Raw genomic sequence first — 23,824 nt, 5'->3', positions numbered from 1 at the left:
CAATTCTGTAAGTGTGGTGGAGAATTCCAGAGACCATGACAAGGGGTCTGTGTGAGGTTCTCCTTTCCTGTATACCTATCTGTGAGGCTGATTTTTCCTCAGGCTCCGACCTACATAATGTGCAGCAGTAGGCTGAGTGCAAATGAGCACCCAGCAGGCTCCAGTTTAGTTTACAAGGCTATGAAACCCTCAGTGTCAGAAGATCGCATCTCTCCTAGGTTGCCTGAGTTTTCGGTCAGAGCTGCATCTCAGAACTTGACTCCTAGACTCTTTTCCTTGTTCTCTCCAGACCCTTTTTCCCCCTGTGCTCCGGAACCTCTTTCTAGTCTTAGGGATTTCACTAAGGGTTAAGCTCCAGGGCCACCTCACCTGTGATGTTATCTCCAACACCTCAACTACACATCAAGACACAACAAGAAACCGCTTACAATTTTATTCTGTAATTAGCAGCCTTGGGGGGAAGGACATGAGGACTTAGAGGCAGAGGCAGGAACCAGAAGCCCACTGGGTGTTCCTTGTCGGGCTGGCGCAGAGCTTGAACCAGGCCCCCTGCAGCTCTGGCTGCAGCCCCCTCTCCACCGGTTGGTCTGGCTGCAAACTGGCTTCCCTTCATCCGAGGAGCTAGGTCGAGCGAAGTCGTGGCTTCCTCAGGTTGCAGCGTCCCTGCACCAGAAAGCCACAGCAGGCCAGTGTGAGGGGAGAGGGTAAGAGCCTCAACAGTTCTCTGCCTCTTTCCAGGGTTCCTTTCCGGGACTTCCCAGCTAGGCGTCCTGGGCCTGGGTCTCTCGGGAACCTCAGAACCTGGCGCCTACTGGGCTCATTCCAACATGGCGGGTGGGGAGGCCCCTCCCCAGGAGGCCAGCCCCGGCCACCTCTCACAGCCTTACTCCAGGGTCCCTAGGACCGAGGGCCGGCACTGCCAAGGAGTCTGGGGCACAGCCTGGACACAGGGGCCTCCCCGGGTGGGTGCCGGCCGAGGTGCTGTTGGTGGTTGCCCGGAGGGGATAGTTAGGGAGGGGTGAGGAGGGCTGCAGGGGAGGGAGCCAGGCCGCCTGCACAGGCAGGTCCAGGGCACCTGGTCATGAGGCCTCTCAACCTGCTTGTGCTGCTGGCGGTGCCGCTAGGCCACGGACTGGAGCATCCACTTGGTCTGGAACTTGCACAAGTAAGAGCCGTAAACCATGACTTCGGCGACGTCCGAAGTTCCCAGACCCTTCATCTGGAGCATGACTGTGCCCACCTGCTCGACGAATGGGATTCGAGATCCGTCGGGGCCTGTTTAGGTGAGAAGATGAGCGCTCGGGCCCAGGAGGGCCGGGGCACCCGGGTCAGGACTGGGCTCACTCACCGAACACGGCTTCCAGACGTCCCGTCTGGACCTGGAACACCTCGGGCTCCTTCAAGACTTCGGGAGCCCCCACCCAAGGTGGGATGTCATTCCGCTCGGGCAGCTTCCCCATCTTCAGGGCTTCTAAACCAAGCCTGCTAGGAGCTCGGACCTAGAATGGGTGGAAAGATGCCTCCGGCGGAAAGTTAAGCACCTGGAAGGGCCACGCCCCACGCCCCTGGCCAACCCGCATCCAGGCCCCGCCTCGCCCCATCCAGGCCCCGCCCCCGGTCCGCCCCCGGGGCGGCAGCGCAATCCCGCACTCGCCACACCCTGCACGCCGCGTGCCGCCTTGGTCTCCGGTTGACTGTCTAGGGCCCTTCACCGCCCCACTTCCGGCTCCCGAGTGCGGGTGGGCCCAGCTATCTCTGAGTTAACTCGGGCTCCCACCTGCTTTGACTCGTTTCCTCTGCACCAAAAGCCCTTCACCTTGGGAGTCGGGAGACGGCACTAGAAACCCTTGTTATTCTAGAAACAGTGGCTGGGCCTGAATCTCGGCCGGCAAGCTGTACAGGTTTGGGGGTGCGACGGCCACCCAGCTGCCAAATCGAGTCCCTGCCTTCCCCGTTCCAAAGGAGGGTGTGTCTTCCCTTGGCCTAAGGGAGCCGGACCCCGAGACTTCACTGCAGGGCGACCCCTGCAACTTCAGGGATCTGAGGGGTCACTCCGGCCACTTAACAAAGAGGAAAACGAGATTCCGATATTCATTTTCTTCCAGGGTCCTGATGGGGGCTCTGAAGTGCCCCACGGTTCACGTTCCTTGAAGCCCCTGAGTCTGGAACTGTGGAATCTACCCGGATTTCGAAGCTCACGTGGCCTAAACTATGTGGTCCGGCCTTCAGGCCCTAAACAAACTTCTTTTATTCATTTAAGAAACAGATTGCTGGGCTTCCCTGTTGGTAAAGTGGTTGAGAATCTGCCTGCTGATGTGGAGAACACGGGTTCGTGCCCCGGTCTGGGAAGATCCCACATGCCGCGGTGCTGCTAGGCCCATGAGCCATGGCCGCTGAGCCTGCGCATCCAGAGCCTGAGGTCCGCAATGGGAGAGGCCACAACAGTGAGAGGCCCGCGTACCGCAAAAAAAAAAAAAACACACCAGAACAAAAAACAAAACAGAACCTTGATGTAAACTATGAACTTTCTCAGTGCTAATTATATGTCAATGTAGACTCATCTCTTTCTAACAGATTACCTCTCTGGTTGACTGAAAAACAAAATGCACAGCGTGAGAGGTGTGAGTTAAGTTTTATTCGGGACAAATGAGAACTACAGGCCGGGAGTCAGCCTCTCAGGGAGCTTTGAGGAACTGCTCCAAAGAGGTGAGGGGAATGGCAGAATGTATGTGATGTTAGTGAAGGGGGCACGTGCAGTCAAGCACACATTTAGGCAGAGGCTGGCTGCTAGCCCCAAGGAGCCGACGTCACCGTTAACGATTTCATTCCTTTTCTAGATATGAAGAGATGCAAGAACTGGGCTCGTGAAATCTCCTAAAAATACCTAACTATTTGAAGACCTGTTCTGCCAGTATTTTCCCAGAGCACAGAGGGCTTCACCCCTGATCTCCACCCTGGACTCCTTTCAGGGGGTGCTGAAGGTCAGCGACTGCAGTGGCTCGTGACTGCAGAGGCAGATGGCAGTGCCATTCTGTAGTTGGCACTCTGGTAAAGGATGTTTGTAGTTAGGGAGGCTGGGCAAGTGTGTGGCAGGGGGGTTATGAGAACTCTGTGTACTTTCTGCTCAATTTATCTGTGAACATAAACTCTTCTAAAAAATAAAGAGTCTTAGGAGCCGGGGTGGGAGTGAGGCAACTCTCAGCCCACTGCACACCTTGAATTTCTAGAAGAGAAGCTTGACCATTGATAGAGATTTGATGGAGATGTCTCCTGAAAAAAAAAAAAAAAAGCACAACCTAAAAGTTAAGAATTAAGTTTTATTTGGGGCATTGCTGAGGACTGCATCCCAGAAACAGCCTCTCAGAGAGCCCTGAGGAACTTCTCCAAAGAGGTATTGGAGGAGACAGGATATATAGGAGTTTTTGCTGAAAAAATAATGTAGTTGAGCATCAGAAGACTAGCACTAATAACAAAACACAGACATCTCAAGTTAGCCATAGTCGTGCTTTTCTCTGAATGAGAACATGCACGAGTCTGGGCTCACTGGAATTATCCCGTTGAGATGCACCTTACCTGTTGTGAAGTGAAATTTGCATTTCATTGCAAGACAAGAAAAATTTAAACACAAAAAAATGTCTGTGCCCTTTGGCCTCCTCTCTCCTCTCTGCTCTGCATCGTGTATCAGCAATATGCATCAGTGGAGCTCTCCCATCTGCAGAAATACCCGCTCAACCATAAAGAGCAACATTCTCCCAAGATCACTGGGACAACTCTTTAAAAGATACCATTCCTTCTTGATCTCCATAAGGGAGTCACATGGCCTTTAGATCTGGATTGTGTAAACTCTCAATAATACCTCATTTGATGTACATCCTTATGTAAAAAAAAACAAAAACATATAAGTGTGCCTTGACTTTTTTTTTCTTTTTAGTTTTATTTTTTTGGCTGCACCATGCAACATGTGGGATCTTACTTTCCCCACCAGGGATCGAACCCACACCCTCTGCAGTGGTTGTGTTGCCCTTTCGCTTACCCTTGGCGGAAAATTGATCAAGAGCTTCAAACTCAAAAAAACAGGACCACCACAAGACAACCATTTTTTTTTTAACCTTCAGGTTACTATTTCCAAAACTTTTCTATGTATTTGCTCAAAATCTTGTGTTGCTTAGGATTTTTTTTTTTTTTAGTGCTGAAAAATCTTCAGTCCAGGGCATGCATGGAATTTATAGCACAGTCTTAAATTTCCAAGCTTGATACCTTTGACACAGATTAACTAACCTAAAGCTGTCTTCTATATTTTGAAGCACTGCCCTTAGGGAATCTCTAGACTTAGGGGCAAGGGCAGTTTTTTATGCCCCCTCTACACTGCAAAATTGGGATTCATAACTTTGCAGTTTATATGCCCACACACAATCATTCACTGCCAACTGATTCTTTAAAGGGTGCACTTGCTGAGCCTAATTTGGGGGCCACAACTGTTCGTCCATAAGGAGACTCAAGCAAGAAGTACAAAAGGGAGACTGTTCACCTAACAGATCAGAAAAAAAAGTTTGCAGGTGTCCCTGGGTGAGATTGTAGGAAACTGTTGCAACTATTAACAGGTATCCAGAAGAATCTTGCCAAGGCCTTTGAATTCCAAATGTGCCCAAAGCCAGAAGGGACCCCCTTGAGGTGACCAGATTCAGAGGCAGTCTCTTCCCTGGAAACCGAGAGGCCTCCTGCCCAGACCCCACCTGATCCCAACACGAGCCACTCCCTGACCTGTAGCATCTTGGGCCCTGCAATAGCCTCTGAACCTGACACCGAATGATTGTCCCATGAGAGCCTATCAGCACTTCGTACCAGAAAGGAACAAGTGTGCAAGGCAGGTCAACCTTTGTAGATACTCTTGGCCTCTTTCCACACGGAGCTGAGCCAACTGTCCCTCCTGACCCTCCAAACAGGAGGAATGCCATTTATGTGTGTCTAGTTCTTCAAAATCAGAGGGCCAGTGGTTTTAACAATCATCATTTCTTGGGGATGTGGGAAAGGTGGGACTGATTTCTCCTCCAAAATTATGGGCAGGAGCTAGGCTGAGTGGTCCATGACTTCCAGGCCAGAGTGCTGGTGTAATTCTCAAACGTTGGAAGAGAGGGTGTCAGGATGCCAATAGGGTACCTGCCTAGTCTCTTCTCTAAATGAACTTCAATAGCATGCCAAAATGTACCTTTGCTTCCTGGTGACCTAAAGCGTGTAGAGCCTCCAAAGACCCCAGGAAACATACACACCCTCCTGCATTTCCAGGAGGCAGGAAAAGTGTCCTTGACAAAGGACTTCCCAGCTCCCCTCACGGAGCCTTCAATGTGAGAACAGGGGCTGGAGGCTGGAGACCCTCCTCCATAAGCCTGGGAGGGAGCAATCCAGCTCCAGTCCTGCAGCCTGTCCTTCATGCATTCAAGAAATCACGTCTGACTGCCCATGCTGTCAGACATTGTTCTAAGACTTGATATCCTCACTACAATGCATGCGATGGATCTTATCCTATTACAGACAGGGAACCAAAGCACAAGGCTCATGGTTCCATCACTAAAGAGGCTAAGCCAAGATCCAAACCCAAGCAGCCAAGCTGGTGTCCTTGTCTTAGAAAACTGTCCTCAATATGTAATATTACATACTGTCTATTTTTTTTAAATCCCAACTTTTCTAGAGTTGACATTCCAGTGGGGCGAACGGTTACCTTGTCAGTCATGTTTAAAGTGCCAAGAACAAAACTAAAGTAGGTCAAGCAGAGACAGTCAGGAAGGAGCAGACCTCTGGAGGGAACATGGACCACCAGGAGGAAGGGAACAGAGTCATTCAAAAAAAAATGAGAGGGAATTCCCTGGTGTTGCAGGGGTTAGGACTCCACACTTCCATTGCAGGGGACACAGGTTCAATCCCTGGTTGGGGAACTAAGATCCTGCAAGCCACCTGGTGTGGCCAAAACATTTAATAAAAACAAGCGGGCCACAACAGTGAGAGGCCCACATACTGCAAAAAAAAAAAAAAAAACAAGCGAGAAGTGTTCTTGACAGAGCAAAAATAAAAGCCCTGAAGTGGTAACAAGACGGTTTGTTTGAGGGGCAGCTAAAGGATACGGATGTGCAGCAGAGATGCAGGCAGATGGCACGCTACACAGGGCGTTCTAGGTCAGGGCCAGGAGCTTGGGTTAGGTTGGCTGGAAAACTTTGGAGAATTTTGGAGTTCCTTTTGCAGAAGGGGCCATCTGATTAACGTGGTAAGAATTAAGTCTGGCAGAGGAGCCGACTGTGAGATGACTAAAAGAGACCCCCCTGAGGCCTGATAGGAGCCTCTTTCAGTAGTTCTGGCAAGGCAGGTTGGTGCCGGGGTGGGGTGGGCAGCTGGACCGGGTCCAGGTGCAGGAGGGGCTCAGGTTGGAAGTCAAGGTGACTGGGCTCGAGCAGGGAGTCCGTTTGGGTGCTCAGGCATGAAGGACGGCTTCTAGTTTGGGGCCTGAACCACTGGCCCAAGATGATGGTGCCATTCATTTACCGAGTGAGAATGAGAACGGCTGTCTGATGGACGGGCCACATGCCCCCGGCAGAAAATGGCTCCTTGCTGGTTTCTCTCCCCCAGGTTTGTTCAATTGCTCCAAAAGATAGTCAACACTTGTTTCTGGTGTGATGCTCGCTCTAAGTACCCTACGTAAATCTCACAACTTCGCATGAGTCAGATGCTATTGTCTTCAATTTAGAACCTGAGCAGGGACAGTGGGTAGGAGGGTGAATGTGGCTAAGGTCATAGGGCCAGAAAGCTCCCTGAGGGGATTCATTCCGGCTTGTGAACTACCACGCTGGTCTCTAGTGGGGAAAACTGTAGCCCCCGTTCTGATGGCCCCTCTACCCTCAGGAGTGAGCCCCACGTACGGTAATGCTTCCTCCACCCTAATCCCACTTACCCTTCGGAGGCCAGGGCAGCAATTCTGTAAGTGTGGTGGAGAATTCCAGAGACCATGTCGAGGGGTCTGTGTGAGGTTCTCCTTTCCTGTATACCTATCTGTAAGGCTGACTTTGCTTCACGCTCCAACCTACATAATGTGCAGCAGTAGGCTGAGTGCAAATGAGCACCCAGCAGGCTCCAGTTTAGTTTACAAGGCTATGAAACCCTCAGTGCCAGAAGATCGCATCTCTCCTAGGTTGCCTAAGTTTTCGGTCAGAGCTGCATCTCAGAACTTGACTCCTAGACTCTTTTCCTTGTTCTCTCCAGACCCTTTTTCCCCCTGTGCTCCGGAACCTCTTTCTAGTCTTAGGGATTTCACTAAGGGTTAAGCTCCAGGGCCACCTCACCTGTGATGTTATCTCCAACACCTCAACTACACATCAAGACACAACAAGAAACCGCTTACAATTTTATTCTGTAATTAGCAGCCTTGGGGGGAAGGACATGAGGACTTAAAGGCAGAGGCAGGGACCAGAAACCCGCTGGGTGTTCCTTGTCGGGCTGGCGCAGAGCTTGAACCAGGCCCCCTGCAGCTCTGGCTGCAGCCCCCTCTCCACCGGTTGGTCTGGCTGCAAACTGGCTTCCCTTCATCCGAGGAGCTAGGTCGAGCGAAGTCGTGGCTTCCTCAGGTTGCAGCGTCCCTGCACCAGAAAGCCACAGCAGGCCAGTGTGAGGGGAGAGGGTAAGAGCCTCAACAGTTCTCTGCCTCTTTCCAGGGTTCCTTTCCGGGACTTCCCAGCTAGGCGTCCTGGGCCTGGGGTTCTCGGGAACCTCAGAACCTGGGGCCAACTGGGCTCATTCCAACATGGCGGGTGGGGAGGCCCCGCCCCAGGAGGCCAGACCCGGCCACCTCTCACAGCCTTACTCCAGGGTCCCTAGGACCGAGGGCCGGCACTGCCAAGGAGTCTGGGGCACAGCCTGGACACAGGGGCCTCCCCGGGTGGGTGCCGGCCGAGGTGCTGTTGGTGGTTGCCCGGAGGGGATAGTTAGGGAGGGGTGAGGAGGGCTGCAGGGGAGGGAGCCAGGCCGCCTGCACAGGCAGGTCCAGGGCACCTGGTCATGAGGCCTCTCAACCTGCTTGTGCTGCTGGCGGTGCCGCTAGGCCACGGACTGGAGCATCCACTTGGTCTGGAACTTGCACAAGTAAGAGCCGTAAACCATGACTTCGGCGACGTCCGAAGTTCCCAGACCCTTCATCTGGAGCATGACTGTGCCCACCTGCTCGACGAATGGGATTCGAGATCCGTCGGGGCCTGTTTAGGTGAGAAGATGAGCGCTCGGGCCCAGGAGGGCCGGGGCACCCGGGTCAGGACTGGGCTCACTCACCGAACACGGCTTCCAGACGTCCCGTCTGGACCTGGAACACCTCGGGCTCCTTCAAGACTTCGGGAGCCCCCACCCAAGGTGGGATGTCGTTCCGCTCGGGCAGCTTCCCCATCTTCAGGGCTTCTAAACCAAGCCTGCTAGGAGCTCGGACCTAGAATGGGTGGAAAGATGCCTCCGGCGGAAAGTTAAGCACCTGGACGGGCCACGCCCCACGCCCCTGGCCAACCCGCGTCCAGGCCACGCCCCGCCCCATCCAGGCCCCGCCCCCGGTCCGCCCCCGGGGCGACAGTGCAATCCCGCACTCGCCACGCCCCGCACGCCGCGCGCCGCCTTGGTCTCCAGTTGACTGTCTAGGGCCCTTCCCCGCCCCACCTCCGGCTCCCGAGTGCGGTGGGCCCAGCTATCTCTGAGTTAACTCGGGCTCCCACCTGCTTTGACTCATTTCCTCTGCACCAAAAGCCCTTCACCTTGGGATTCGGGAGACGGCACTAGAAACCCTTGTTATTCTAGAAACAGTGGCTGGGCCTGAATCTCGGCAAGCTGTACAGGTTTGGGGGTGCGACGGCCACCCAGCTGCCAAATCGAGTCCCTGCCTTCCCCGTTCCAAAGGAGGGTGTGTCTTCCCTTGGCCTAAGGGAGCCGGACCCCGGGACTTCACTGCAGGGCGACCCCTGCAACTTCAGGGGACTGAGGGGTCGCTCCGGCCACTTAACAAAGAGGAAAACGAGATTCCGATATTCATTTTCTTCCAGGGTCCTGATGGGGGCTCTGAAGTGCCCCACGGTTCACGTTCCTTGAAGCCCCTGAGTCTGGAACTTTGGAATCTACCCGGATTTCGAAGCTCACGTGGCCTAAACTATGTGGTCCGGCCTTCAGGCCCTAAACAAACTTCTTTTATTCATTTAAAAACCAGATTGCTGGGCTTCCCTGTTGGTAAAGTGGTTGAGAATCTGCCTGCCGATGTAGAGGACAGGGGTTCGTGCCCCGATATGGGAAGATCCCACATGCCGCGGAGCGGCTGGCCGTGAGCCATGGCCACTGAGCCTGCGCGTCCGGAGCCTGTTCTCTTCAACGGGAGAGGCCACAGCAGTGAGAGGCCCGCGTACCGCAAAAAAAAAAAAAAAAAAAAAAAACACACCAAGAGTGAACCTTGATGTAAACTATGGACTTTCTCAGTGCTAATTATATGTCAATGTAGACTCATCTCTTTCTAACAGATTACCTCTCTGGTTGACTGAAAAAAAGAAAATGCACAACGTGAGAGGTGTGAGTTAAGTTTTATTTGGGGCAAATGAGAACTACAGCCCGCGAGACAGCCTCTCAGGTAGCTTAGAGGAACTGCTCCAAAGAGGTGAGGGGAAGGTCAGTATGTACATGATGTTAGTGAAGGAGGCACGTGCAGTCAAAAACACACTTAGGCAGAGGCTGGCTGCTAGCCCCAAGGAGCAGACGTCACCGTTAACGATTTCAGTGCTTTTCTAGATATGAAGAGATGCAAGAACTGGGCTCATGAAATCGTCTCCTAAAAATACCTATTTGAAGATCTGTTCTGCCAGTATTTTCCCAGAGCACAGAGGGCTTCACCCCTGATCTCCACCCTGAAATTCTTTCAGGGGGTGCTGAAGGTCAGTGACTGCAGTGGCTCATGACTTCAGAGGCAGATGGCAGTGCCAGTCTGTAGTTGGCACTCTGGTAAAGGATGTTTGCAGTTAGGGAGGCTGGGCAAGTGTGTGGCAGGGGGTTTATGGGAACTCTCTGTACGTTCTGCTCAATTTATCTGTGAACCTAAACTCTTCTAAAAAATAAAGAGTCTTAGGAGCCGGGGTGGTAGTGAGGCAACTCTCAGCCCACTGCCCACCTTGAAGTTCTAGAAGAGAAGCTTGACCATTGATAGAGATTTGATGGAGATGTCTCCTGAACAAAAGAAAGTGCACAACCTAAAAGTTAAGAATTAAGTTTTATTTGGGGCATTGCTGAGGACTGTAGCCCAGAAACGGCCTCTCAGAGAGCCCTGAGGAACTTCTCCAAAGAGGTATTGGAGGAGACAGGTTATATAGGAGTTTCTGTTGAAAAAAAAAAATGTAGTTGAGCATCAGAAGACTAGCACTAATAACAAAACACAGACATCTCAAGTTAGCCATAGTCGTGCTTTTCTCTGAATGGGAAGATGTTAGAGTCTGGGCTCGCTGGAATTACTCCGTTGATATGCACCTTACCTGTTGTGAGGTGAAATTTGGATTTCATTGCAAGACAAGAAAAATTTAAACACAAAAAATTTTCTGTGCCCTTTGGCCTCCTCTCTCCTCTCTGCTCTGCATCTCTGCATCGTGTATCAGCAATATGCATCAGCGGAGCTCCCCCATCTGCAGAAATACCCGCTCAACCATAAAGAGCAACATTCTCCCAAGATCACTGGGACAACTCTTTAAAAGGTAACATTCCTTCTTGATCTCCATAAGGGAGTCACATGGCCTTTAGATCTGGATTGTGTAAACTCTCAATAATACCTTATTTGATGTACATCCTTACGTCAAAAAAAAAAAACATATAACTGTGCCTTGACTTTTTTTTTCTTTTTAGTTTTATTTTTTTGGCTGCACCATGCAACATGTGGGATCTTACTTTCCCCACCAGGGATCGAACCCACACCCTCTGCAGTGGTTGTGTTGCCCTTTCGCTTACCCTTGGCGGAAAATTGATCAAGAGCTTCAAACTCAAAAAAACAGGACCACCACAAGACAACCTTTTTTTTTTAACGTTCAGGTTACTATTTCCAAAACTTTTCTATGTATTTGCTCAAAGTCTTGTGTTGCTTAGGATTTTATTTATTTATTTATTTATTTATTTATTTATTTAGTGCTGAAAAATCTTCAGTCCAGGGCATGCATGGAATTTATAGCACAGTCTTAAATTTCCAAGCTTGATACTTTTGACACAGATTAACCAACCTAAAGCTGTCTTCTACATTTAGAAGCACTGCCCTTAGGGAATTTCTAGACTTAAGGGCAAGGGCAGTTTTTTATGCCCCCTCTACTCAGCAAAATTGGGATTCATAACTTTACAGTTTATATGCCCACACACAATCATTCACTGCCAACTGATTCTTTAAAGGGTGCACTAGCTGAGCCTAATTTGGGGGCCACAACTGTTCGTCCATAAGGAGACTCAAGCAAGAAGTACAAAAGGGAGACTGTTCACCTAACAGATCAGAAAAAAAAAAAAGTTTGCAGGTGTCCCTGGGTGAGATTGTAGGGAACTGTTGCAACTGTTAACAGGTATCCAGAAGTATCTTGCCAAGGCCCTTGCATTCAAAATGTGCCCAAAGCCACAAGGGACCCCCTTGAGGTGACCAGGATCAGAGGCAGTCTCTTCCCTGGAAACCGAGAGGCCCCCTGCCCAGACCCCACCTGATCCCAACACGAGCCACTCCCTGACCTGTAGCATCTTGGGCCCTGCAATAGCCTCCGATCTTGACACCCAACGATTGTCCCATGAGAGCCTATCAACTCTTCTTACCGGGAAGGAACCAGTCTGCAAGGCAGGTCAACCTTTGTAGATACTCTTGGCCTCTTTCCACACGGAGCTGAGCCAACTGTCCCTCCTGACCCTCCAAACAGGAGGAAAGTCATTTATGTGTGTCTAGTTCTTCAAAATCAGAGGGCCAATGGTTTTAACAATCATCATTTCTTGGGGATGTGGGAAAGGTGGGACTGATTTCTCCTCCAAAATTCTGGGCAGGAGCTGTGCTGAGTGGTCCATGACTTCCAGGCCAGAGTGCTGGTGCAATTCTCAAAGGTTGGAAGAGAGGGTGTCAGGATGCCAATAGGGTATCTTCCTCTCCTCTAAATGAACTTCAGTAGCATGCCAAAATGTATCTTTACTTCCTGGTGACCTGAAGGCTGTATTGCCTCCAAAGACACCAGGAAACACACACACCATCCTGCATTTCCAGGAGTCAGGAAAACAGTGTCCTTGACAAAGGACTTCCCAGCTCCCCTCACGGAGCCTTCAATGTGAGAACAGGGGCTGGAGGCTGGAGTCCCTCCTCCATAAGCCTGGGAGGGAGCAATCCAGCTCCAGTCCTGCAGCCTGTCCTTCATGCATTCAAGAAATCACGTTTGACTGCCCATGGTGTCAGACATTGTTCTAAGGCTTGATATCCTCACTACAACGCATGCGACAGATCTTATCCTACTACAGACGGGGAACCAAGGAACAAGGCTCATGGTTCCATCACTAAAGAGGCTAAGCCAAGATCCAAACCCAAGCAGCCAAGCTGGTGTCCTTGTCTTAGAAAACTGTCCTCAATATGTGATATTACATACTGTCTATTTTTTTTAAATCCCAACTTTTCTAGAGTTGACATGCCAGTGGGGCGAACGGTTACCTTCTCAGTCATGTTTAAAATGCCATGAACAAAACTAAAGTAGGTCAAGCAGAGACAGTCGGGAAGGAGCCGACCTCTGGAGGGAACATGGACCACCGGGAAGAAGGGGACAGAATCATTCAAAAAAAACGGGAGGGAATTCCCTGTTGTTGCAGTAGTTAGGACTCCATAGTTCTATTGCAGGGGGCACGGGTTCGATCCCTGGTTGGGGAACTAAGATCCTGCAAGCCACCTGGTGTGGCCAAAAAATTTAATGGAAACAAGTGACGGGCTTCCCTGGTGGCGCAGTGGTTGAGAGTCCACCTGCCGATGCAGGGGACACGGGTTCGTGCCCCGGTCCGGGAAGATCCCACATGCCATGGAGCGGCTGGGCCCGAGAGCCATGGCCGCTGAGCCTGCGCATCAGGAGCCTGTGCTCCGCAACGGAAGAGACCACAACAGTGAGAGACCTGCGTACCGCTAAAAAAAGCAAACAGCAACAAAAAAAACAAGTGAGAAGTGTTCCTGGCAGAAGAGCAAAAAATAAAAACCCTGAAGTGGAAACACGACGGTTTGTTTGAGGGGCAGCTAAAGGATACGGATGTGCAGCACAGATGCAGGCAGGTGGCACGTTACACAGGGCGTTCTACGTCAGGGCCAGGAGCTTGGGTTAGGTTGGCTGGAAAACTTTGGAGAATTTTGGAGTTCCTTTTGGAGGAGGGGCCACCTGATTAACGTTGTAAGAATTAAGTCTGGCAGAGGAGCCGACTGTGAGATGACTAAAAGAGACCCCCCTGAGGCCTGATAGGAGCCTCTTTCAGTAGTTCTGGCAAGGCAGGTTGGTGCCGGGGTGGGGTGGGCAGCTGGACCGGGTCCAGGTGCAGGAGGGGCTCAGGTTGGAAGTCAAGGTGACTGGGCTCGAGCAGGGAGTCCTTTTGGGTGCTCAGGCATCAAGGACGGCTTCTCGTTTGGGGCCTGAACCACTGGCCCAAATGCTGGTGCCATTCATTTACCGAGTGAGAACCAGAACGGCTGTCTGATGGACGGGCCACATGCTTCTTGCAGAAAATGGCTCCTTGCTGGTTTCTCTCCCCCAGGTTTGTTCAATTGCTCCAAAAGATAGTCAACACTTGTTTCTGGTGTGATGCTCGCTCTAAGTACCCTACGTAAATCTCACAACTTCGCATGAGGTCGGATGCTATTATCTTCAATTTACAACCTGAGCAGGGACAGGGGGTAGGAGGGTGAATGTGGCTAAGGTCATAGGGCTAGAAAGCTCCCTGAGGGGATTCATTCCGGCTTGTGAACTACGACACTGGTCTCTGGTGGAGAAAACTGTAGCCCCCGTTCTGATGGCCCCTCTACCCTCAGGAGTGAGCCCCACCTATGGTAATGCTCCCTCCACCCTAATCCCACTTACCCTTCGGAGGCCAGGGCAGCAATTCTGTAAGTGTGGTGGAGAATTCCAGAGACCATGTCGAGGGGTCTGTGTGAGGTTCTCCTTTCCTGTATACCTATCTGTAAGGCTGACTTTTCCTCACGCTGCGACCTACATAATGTGCAGCAGGAGGCTGAATGCAAACGAGCACCCAGCAGGCTCCAGTTTAGTTTACAAGGCTATGAAACCCTCAGTGCCAGAAGATCACATCTCTCCTAGGTTGCCTGAGTTTTCGATCAGAGCTGCATCTCAGAACTTGACTCCTAGACTCTTTCCTTATACTCTCCAGACCCTTTTTCCCCCTGTGCTCCAGGACCTCTTTCTAGCCTTAGGGGTTTCACTAAGGGTTAAGCTCCAGGGCCACCTCACCTGTGATGTTATCTCCAACCCCTCAACTACACATCAAGACACAACAAGAAACCACTTACAATTTTATTCTGCAATTAGCAGCCTTGGGGGGAAGGACAGGAGGACTTTGAGGCAGAGGCAGGGACCAGAAGCCCGCTGGGTGTTCCTTGTCGGGCTGGCGCAGAGCTTGAACCAGGCCCCCTGCAGCTCTGGCTGCAGCCCCCTCTCCACCGGTTGGTCTGGCTGCAAACTGGCTTCCCTTCATCCGAGGAGCTAGGTCGAGCAAAGTCGTGGCTTCCTCAGGTTGCAGCGTCCCTGCACCAGAAAGCCACAGCAGGCCAGTGTGAGGGGAGAGGGTAAGAGCCTCAACAGTTCTCTGCCTCTTTCCAAAGTTCCTTTCCGGGACTTCCCAGCTAGACGTCCTGGGCCTGGGGTTCTCGGGAACCTCAGAACCTGGGGCCAACTGGGCTCATTCCAACATGGCGGGTGGGGAGGCCCCGCCCCAGGAGGCCAGACCCGGCCACCTCTCACAGCCTTACTCCAGGGTCCCTAGGACCGAGGGCCGGCACTGCCAAGGAGTCTGGGGCACAGCCTGGACACAGGGGCCTCCCCGGGTGGGTGCTGGCCGAGGTGCTGTTGGTGGTTGCCTGGAGGGGATAGTTAGGGAGGGGTGAGGAGGGCTGCAGGGGAGGGAGCCAGGCCGCCTGCACAGGCAGGTCCAGGGCACCTGGTCATGAGGCCTCTCAACCTGCTTGTGTTGCTGGCGGTGCCGCTAGGCCACGGACTGGAGCATCCACTTGGTCTGGAACTTGCACAAGTAAGAGCCGTAAACCATGACTTCGGCGACGTCCGAAGTTTCCAGACCCTTCATCTGGAGCATGACTGTGCCCACCTGCTCGACGAATGGGATTCGAGATCCGTCGGGGCCTGTTTAGGTGAGAAGATGAGCGCTCGGGCCCAGGAGGGCCGGGGCACCCGGGTCAGGACTGGGCTCACTCACCGAACACGGCTTCCAGACGTCCCGTCTGGACCTGGAACACCTCGGGCTCCTTCAAGACTTCGGGAGCCCCCACCCAAGGTGGGATGTCGTTCTGCTCGGGCAGCTTCCCCATCTTCAGGGCTTCTAAACCAAGCCAGCTAGGAGCTCGGACCTAGAATAGGTGGAAAGATGCCTCCGGCGGAAAATTAAGCACCTAGACGGGCCACGCCCCACGCCCTTGGCCAACCCGCATCCAGGCCACGCCCCGCCCCGCCCCATCCAGGCCCCGCCCCCGGTCCGCTCCCGGCCCGGCAGCGCAATCCCGCACACGCCACGCTCCGCACGCCCCGCGCCGCCTTGGTGTCAGGCCCGGCAGCGCAATCTCACAATCGGCACGACCCGCACGCCCCGCGCCGCCTTCGTCTCCGGTTTACTGTCTAGGGCCCTTCCCAGCCCCACCTCCGGCTCCCGAGCGCGGGTGGGCCCAGCTGTCTCTGAGTTGACTGGGGCTCCCACCTGCTTTGACTCGTTTCCTCTGCACCAAAAGCCCTTCACCTTGGGAGTGAGCGGGGAGACGGCGCTAGAAACCCTTGTTATTCTAGAAACAGTGGCTGGACCTGAACCTCGGCAAGCAGTACAGGTTTGGGGGTGCGACGGCCACCCAGCTGCCAAATCGAGTCCCTGCCTTCCCTGTTCCAAAGGAGGGCGTGTCTTCCCTTGGCCTAAAGGAGCCGGACCCCGGGACTTCACTGCAGGGCGACCCCTGCAACTTCAGGGGACTGAGGGGTCGCTCCGGGCACTTAACAAAGAGGAAAACGTGATTCCGATATTCATTTTCTTCCAGGGTCCTGATGGGGGCTCTGAAGTGCCCCACGGTTCACGTTCCTTGAAACCCCTGAGTCTGGAACTTTGGAATCTACCCGGATTTCGAAGCTCACGTGGCCTAGACTATGTGGTCCGGCCTTCAGGCCCTAAACAAACTTCTTTTATTCATTTAAGAAACAGATTGCTGGGCTTCCCTGGTGGTAAAGTGGTTGAGAATCTGCCTGCCAATGCAGGGGACACGGGTTCGTGCCCCCGTCTGGGAAGATCCCACATGCTGCGGAGCGGCTGGGCCCGTGAGCCATGGCCGCTGAGCCTGCGCGTCCGGAGCCTGTGCTCCGCAACGGGAGAGGCCACAACAGTGAGAGGCCCACGTACCGCAAAAGAAAACCAACACACCAAGAGTGAACCTTGATGTAAACTATGAACCTTCTCAGTGCTAATTATATGTCAATGTAGACTCATCTCTTTCTAACAGATTACCTCTCTGGTTGACTGAAAAAAAGATGCACAACGTGAGAGGTGTGAGTTAAGTTTTATTCGGGGCAAATGAGAACTACAGCCCAGGAGTCAGCCTCTCAGGTACCTTAGAGGAACTGCTCCAAAGAGGTGAGGGGAAGGTCAGTATGTATGTGATGTTAGTGAAGGAGGCACGTGCAGTCAAAAACACACTTAGGCAGAGGCTGGCTGCTAGCCCCAAGGAGCATATGTCACCGTTAACGATTTCATTCCTTTATTAGATATGAAGAGATGCAAGAACTGGGCTCATGAAATCGTCTCCTAAAAATACCAGCTATTTGAAGACCTGTTCTGCCCGTTTTTTCCCAGAGCACAGAGGGCTTCACCCCTGATCTCCACCCTGAACTCCTTTCAGGGGGTGCTGAAGGTCAGCGACTGCAGTGGCTCATGACTGCAGAGGCAGATGGCAGTGCCAGGTGGTAGTTGGCACTCTGGTAATGGATGTTTGTGGTTAGGGAGGCTGGGCAAGTGTGTGGCAGGGGGGTTATGGGAACTCTCTGTAATTTCTGCTCAATTTATCTGTGAACATAAACTCTTCTAAAAAATAAAGAGTCTTAGGAGCCGGGGTGGGAGTTAGGCAACTCGCAGCCCACTACACACCTTGAAGTTCTAGAAGAGAAGCTTCAGCGTTGAAAGAGATTTGATGGAGATGTCTCCTGAAAAAAAAAAAAACACAACCTAAAAGTTAAGAATTATGTTTTATTTGGGGCATTGCTGAGGACTGTAGCCCAGAAACGGCCTCTCAGAGAGCCCTGAGGTACTTCTCCAAAGAGGTATTGGAGGAGAAAGGTTATATAGGAATTTCTGTTGAAAAAAAAATGTAGTTGAGCATCAGAAGACTAGCACTAATAACAAAAAACAGACATCTCAAGTTAGCCATAGTCGTGCTTTTCTCTCAATGAGAAGATGCACGAGTCTGGGCTCACTGGAATTATTCCGTTGAGATGCACCTTACCTGTTATGAAGTGAAATTTGGATTTCATTGCAAGACAAGAAAAATTTAAACACAAAAAATTTTCTGTGCCCTTTGGCGTCCTCTCTCCCCTCTGCTCTGCATCGTGTATCAGAAATATGCATCAGCCAAGCTCCCCCACTGGCAGAAATACCCGCTCAACCATAAAGAGCAACATTCTCTCAAGATCACTGGGACAACTCTTTAAAAGATACCATTCCTTCTTGATCTCCATAAGGGAGTCACATGGCCTTTAGATCTGGATTGTGCAAACTGTCAATAATACCTCATTTGATGTACAGCCCTGGGGCAAAAGAAAACATAAAACTGTGCCTTGACTTTTTTTTCTTCTTAGTTTTATTTTTTTGGCTGCACCATGCAACATGTGGGATCTTACTTCCCCCACCAGGGATGGAACCCACACCCACTGCAGTGGTTGTGTTGCCCTTTCGCTTACCCTTGGCAGAAATTTGATCAAGAGCTACAAACTCAAAAAAAAAGGACCACCACAAGACAACCTTTTTTTTTCTTTTTTAACGTTCAGGTTACTATTTCCAAAACTTTTCTATGTATTTGCTCAAAGTCTTGTGTTGCTTAGGATTTTTTTTCTTTTTTTTCTTAATGCTGAAAAATCTTCACTCCAGGGCATGCATGGAATTTATAGCACAGTCTTCAATCTCCAAGCTTGATACTTTTCACACAGATTAACTAACCTAAAGCTGTCTTCTACATTTAGAAGCACTGCCCTTAGGGAATTTCTAGACTTAAGGGCAAGGGCAGTTTTTATGCCCCCTCTACACTGCCAAATTGGGGTTCATAACTTTACAGTTTATATGCCCACACACAATCATTCACTGCCAACTGATTCTTTAAAGGGTGCACTGGTTGAGCCTAATTTGGGGTCCACAACTGTTCGTCCATAAGGAGACTCAAGCAAGAAGTACAAAAGGGAGACTGTTCACCTAACAGAAAAAAAAAAGTTTGCAGGCGTCCCTGGGTGAGATTGTAGGGAACTGTTGCAACTGTTAACAGGTATCCAGAAGTATCTTGCCAAGGCCCTTGCATTCAAAATGTGCCCAAAGCCACAAGGGACCCCCTTGAGGTGACCAGGATCAGAGGCAGTCTCTTCCCTGGAAACCGAGAGGCCCCCTGCCCAGACCCCACCTGATCCCAACACGTGCCCCTCCTTGACCTGTAGCATCCTGCGCCCTGCAATAGCCTCCGATCTTAACACCCAACGATTGTCCCATGAGAGCCTATCAGCTCTTCTTACCGGGAAGGAACCAGTCTGCAAGGCAGGTCAACCTTTGTAGATACTCTTGGCCTCTTTCCACACGGAGCTGAGCCAACTGTCCCTCCTGACCCTCCAAACAGGAGGAAAGTCATTTATGTGTGTCTAGTTCTTCAAAATCAGAGGGCCAATGGTTTTAACAATGATCATTTCTTGGGGATGTGGGAAAGGTGGGACTGATTTCTCCTCCAAAATTCTGGGCAGGAGCTGTCCTGAGTGCTCCATAACTTCCAGGCCAGAGTGCTGGTGCAATTCTCAAAGGTTGGAAGAGAGGGTGTCAGGATGCCAATAGGGTATCTTCCTCTCCTCCAAATGAACTTCAATAGCATGCCAAAATGTATCTTTACTTCCTGGTGACCTGAAGGCTGTATTGCCTCCAAAGACACCAGGAAACACACACACCATCCTGCATTTCCAGGAGGCAGGAAAACGGTGCCCTTGACAAAGGACTTCCCAGCTCCCCTCACGGAGCCTTCAATGTGAGAACAGGGGCTGGAGGCTGAAGTCCCTCCTCCATAAGCCTGGGAGGGAGCAATCCAGCTCCAGTCCTGCAGCCTGTCCTTCATGCATTCAGGAAATCACGTTTGACTGCCCATGGTGTCAGACATTGTTCTAAGACTTGATATCCTCACTACAACGCATGTGACGCATCTTATCCTATTACAAATGGGGAACCAAAGCACAAGGTTCATTGCTCCATCGCTAAAGAGGCTAAGCCAAGATCCAAACCCAAGCAGACAAGCTGGGATCCTTTTCTTAGAAAACTGTCCTCAATATGTAATATTACATACTGTCTATTTTTTTTAAATCCCAACTTTTCTAGAGTTGACATTCCAGTGGGGCGAATGGTTACCTTCTCAGTCATGTTTAAAATGCCAAGAACAAAACTAAAGTAGGTCAAGCAGAGACAGTCGGGAAGGAGCGGACCTCTGGAGGGAACATGGACCACCGGGAAGAAGGGGACAGAATCATTCAAAAAAAACGGGAGGGAATTCCCTGGTGTTCCAGTGGTTAGGACTCCACACTTCCATTGCAGGGGGCATGGGTTCAATCCCTGGTTGGGGAACTAAGATCCTGCAAGCCACCTGGTGTGGCCAAAAAATTTAATAAAAACAAGTGAAAAGTGTTCTTGACACAGCAAAAATAAAAGCCCTGAAGTGGTAACAAGACGGTTGGTTTGAGGGGCAGCTAAAGGATACGGATGTGCAGCACAGATGCAGGCAGGTGGCACGTTACACAGGGCGTTCTACGTCAGGGCCAGGAGCTTGGGTTAGGTTGGCTGGAAAACTTTGGAGAATTTTGGAGTTCCTTTTGGAGGAGGGGCCGTCTGATTAACGTTGTAAGAATTAAGTCTGGGAGAGGAGCCGACTGTGAGATGACTAAATGAGACCCCCCTGAGGCCTGATAGGAGCCTCTTTCAGTAGTTCTGGCAAGGCAGGTTGGTGCCGGGTGGGGTGGGCAGCTGGACCGGGTCCAGGTGCAGGAGGGGCTCAGGTTGGAAATCAAGGTGACTGGGCTCGAGCAGGGAGTCTGTTTGTGTGGTCAGGCATCAAGGACGGCTTCTAGTTTGGGCCAGAACCACTAGCCCAAATGATGGTGCCATGCATTTACTGAGCGAGAACGAGAAAGGCTGTCTGATGGATGGGCCACATGCCTCCTGCAGAAAATGGCTCCTTAGTAGTTTTTCTCCCCCATTTTTGTTCAATTGCTCCAAAAGATAGTCAACACTTGTTTCTGGTGTGATGCTCGCTCTAAGTACCCTACGTAAATCTCACAACTTCGCATGAAGTCGGATGCTATTATCTTCAATTTAGAACCTGAGCAGGGACAGGGGGTAGGAGGGTGAATGTGGCTAAGGTCATAGGGCCAGAAAGCTCCCTGAAGGGATTCATTCCGGCTTGTGAACTACCACGCTGGTCTCTAGTGGGGAAAACTGTAGCCCCCGTTCTGATGGCCCCTCTACCCTCAGGAGTGAGCCCCACGTACGGTAATGCTTCCTCCACCCTAATCCACTTACCCTTCGGAGGCCAGGGCAGCAATTCTGTAAGTGTGGTGGAGAATTCCAGAGACCATGTCGAGGGGTCTGTGTGAGGTTCTCCTTTCCTGTATACCTATCTGTATGGCTGACTTTGCTTCACGCTCCAACCTACATAATGTGCAGCAGTAGGCTGAGTGCAAATGAGCACCCAGCAGGCTCCAGTTTAGTTTACAAGGCTATGAAACCCTCAGTGCCAGAAGATCGCATCTCTCCTAGCTTGCCTGAGTTTTCGGTCAGAGCTGCATCTCAGAACTTGACTCCTAGACTCTTTTCCTTGTTCTCTCCAGACCCTTTTTCCCCCTGTGCTCCGGAACCTCTTTCTAGCCTTAGGGGTTTCACTAAGGGTTAAGCTCCAGGGCCACCTCACCTGTGATGTTATCTCCAACCCCTCAACTACACATCAAGACACAACAAGAAACCGCTTACAATTTTATTCTGTAATTAGCAACCTTGGGGGGAAGGACATGAGGACTTAAAGGCAGAGGCAGGGACCAGAAACCCGCTGGGTGTTCCTTGTCGGGCTGGCGCAGAGCTTGAACCAGGCCCCCTGCAGCTCTGGCTGCAGCCCCCTCTCCACCGGTTGGTCTGGCTGCAAACTGGCTTCCCTTCATCCGAGGAGCTAGGTCGAGCAAAGTCGTGGCTTCCTCAGGTTGCAGCGTCCCTGCACCAGAAAGCCACAGCAGGCCAGTGTGAGGGGAGAGGGTAAGAGCCTCAACAGTTCTCTGCCTCTTTCCAGGGTTCCTTTCCGGGACTTCCCAGCTAGGCGTCCTGGGCCTGGGGTTCTCGGGAACCTCAGAACCTGGGGCCAACTGGGCTCATTCCAACATGGCGGGTGGGGAGGCCCCGCCCCAGGAGGCCAGACCCGGCCACCTCTCACAGCCTTACTCCAGGGTCCCTAGGACCGAGGGCCGGCACTGCCAAGGAGTCTGGGGCACAGCCTGGACACAGGGGCCTCCCCGGGTGGGTGCCGGCCGAGGTGCTGTTGGTGGTTGCCCGGAGGGGATAGTTAGGGAGGGGTGAGGAGGGCTGCAGGGGAGGGAGCCAGGCCGCCTGCACAGGCAGGTCCAGGGCACCTGGTCATGAGGCCTCTCAACCTGCTTGTGCTGCTGGCGGTGCCGCTAGGCCACGGACTGGAGCATCCACTTGGTCTGGAACTTGCACAAGTAAGAGCCGTAAACCATGACTTCGGCGACGTCCGAAGTTCCCAGACCCTTCATCTGGAGCATGACTGTGCCCACCTGCTCGACGAATGGGATTCGAGATCCGTCGGGGCCTGTTTAGGTGAGAAGATGAGCGCTCGGGCCCAGGAGGGCCGGGGCACCCGGGTCAGGACTGGGCTCACTCACCGAACACGGCTTCCAGACGTCCCGTCTGGACCTGGAACACCTCGGGCTCCTTCAAGACTTCGGGAGCCCCCACCCAAGGTGGGATGTCGTTCCGCTCGGGCAGCTTCCCCATCTTCAGGGCTTCTAAACCAAGCCTGCTAGGAGCTCGGACCTAGAATGGGTGGAAAGATGCCTCCGGCGGAAAGTTAAGCACCTGGACGGGCCACGCCCCACGCCCCTGGCCAACCCGCGTCCAGGCCACGCCCCGCCCCATCCAGGCCCCGCCCCCGGTCCGCCCCCGGGGCGACAGTGCAATCCCGCACTCGCCACGCCCCGCACGCCGCGCGCCGCCTTGGTCTCCAGTTGACTGTCTAGGGCCCTTCCCCGCCCCACCTCCGGCTCCCGAGTGCGGTGGGCCCAGCTATCTCTGAGTTAACTCGGGCTCCCACCTGCTTTGACTCATTTCCTCTGCACCAAAAGCCCTTCACCTTGGGATTCGGGAGACGGCACTAGAAACCCTTGTTATTCTAGAAACAGTGGCTGGGCCTGAATCTCGGCAAGCTGTACAGGTTTGGGGGTGCGACGGCCACCCAGCTGCCAAATCGAGTCCCTGCCTTCCCCGTTCCAAAGGAGGGTGTGTCTTCCCTTGGCCTAAGGGAGCCGGACCCCGGGACTTCACTGCAGGGCGACCCCTGCAACTTCAGGGGACTGAGGGGTCGCTCCGGCCACTTAACAAAGAGGAAAACGAGATTCCGATATTCATTTTCTTCCAGGGTCCTGATGGGGGCTCTGAAGTGCCCCACGGTTCACGTTCCTTGAAGCCCCTGAGTCTGGAACTTTGGAATCTACCCGGATTTCGAAGCTCACGTGGCCTAAACTATGTGGTCCGGCCTTCAGGCCCTAAACAAACTTCTTTTATTCATTTAAAAACCAGATTGCTGGGCTTCCCTGGTGGTAAAGTGGTTGAGAATCTGCCTGCCGATGTAGAGGACAGGGGTTCGTGCCCCGATATGGGAAGATCCCACATGCCGCGGAGCGGCTGGCCGTGAGCCATGGCCACTGAGCCTGCGCGTCCGGAGCCTGTTCTCTTCAACGGGAGAGGCCACAGCAGTGAGAGGCCCGCGTACCGCAAAAAAAAAAAAAAAAAAAAAAAACACACCAAGAGTGAACCTTGATGTAAACTATGGACTTTCTCAGTGCTAATTATATGTCAATGTAGACTCATCTCTTTCTAACAGATTACCTCTCTGGTTGACTGAAAAAAAGAAAATGCACAACGTGAGAGGTGTGAGTTAAGTTTTATTTGGGGCAAATGAGAACTACAGCCCGCGAGACAGCCTCTCAGGTAGCTTAGAGGAACTGCTCCAAAGAGGTGAGGGGAAGGTCAGTATGTACATGATGTTAGTGAAGGAGGCACGTGCAGTCAAAAACACACTTAGGCA

At 52.2% G+C, this 23,824-nt stretch overlaps 4 protein-coding genes across 4 annotated transcripts; all 4 read right to left on the bottom strand.

The window, feature by feature from the left end:
- Nucleotides 1-552: 552 nt before the first annotated feature.
- Nucleotides 553-1,460, bottom strand: LOC308625967 (developmental pluripotency-associated 5 protein-like; the record flags this gene model as incomplete). Its single annotated transcript, XM_081250654.1, has 3 exons — nucleotides 553-663; nucleotides 1,076-1,275; nucleotides 1,349-1,460. 2 exons carry the CDS (start codon nucleotides 1,458-1,460, stop codon nucleotides 1,121-1,123), a joined length of 267 nt encoding a protein of 88 aa, XP_081106780.1. The 3' UTR covers nucleotides 553-663; nucleotides 1,076-1,120.
- A 6,048-nt stretch (nucleotides 1,461-7,508) lies between these two features.
- On the bottom strand, nucleotides 7,509-8,416 carry LOC308626292 (developmental pluripotency-associated 5 protein-like; the record flags this gene model as incomplete). Its single annotated transcript, XM_081251160.1, has 3 exons — nucleotides 7,509-7,619; nucleotides 8,032-8,231; nucleotides 8,305-8,416. 2 exons carry the CDS (start codon nucleotides 8,414-8,416, stop codon nucleotides 8,077-8,079), a joined length of 267 nt encoding a protein of 88 aa, XP_081107286.1. The 3' UTR covers nucleotides 7,509-7,619; nucleotides 8,032-8,076.
- Nucleotides 8,417-15,228: 6,812 nt separating this feature from the next.
- Nucleotides 15,229-15,568, bottom strand: LOC308626261 (developmental pluripotency-associated 5 protein-like; the record flags this gene model as incomplete). Its single annotated transcript, XM_081251101.1, has 2 exons — nucleotides 15,229-15,383; nucleotides 15,457-15,568. 2 exons carry the CDS (start codon nucleotides 15,566-15,568, stop codon nucleotides 15,229-15,231), a joined length of 267 nt encoding a protein of 88 aa, XP_081107227.1.
- A 6,607-nt stretch (nucleotides 15,569-22,175) lies between these two features.
- LOC308626138 (developmental pluripotency-associated 5 protein-like) lies at nucleotides 22,176-22,515 on the bottom strand (the record flags this gene model as incomplete). Its single annotated transcript, XM_081250958.1, has 2 exons — nucleotides 22,176-22,330; nucleotides 22,404-22,515. The coding sequence occupies 2 exons, from the start codon at nucleotides 22,513-22,515 to the stop codon at nucleotides 22,176-22,178; spliced, it is 267 nt and encodes an 88-aa protein (XP_081107084.1).
- Between the last annotated feature and the right edge of the window lie 1,309 nt (nucleotides 22,516-23,824).

Source organism: Mesoplodon bidens, assembly GCF_964165515.1.
Source record: "Mesoplodon bidens genome assembly, chromosome: 12".
NCBI lineage: Eukaryota > Metazoa > Chordata > Mammalia > Artiodactyla > Ziphiidae > Mesoplodon > Mesoplodon bidens.
This window is presented reverse-complemented; position numbering and strand designations above follow the sequence as displayed.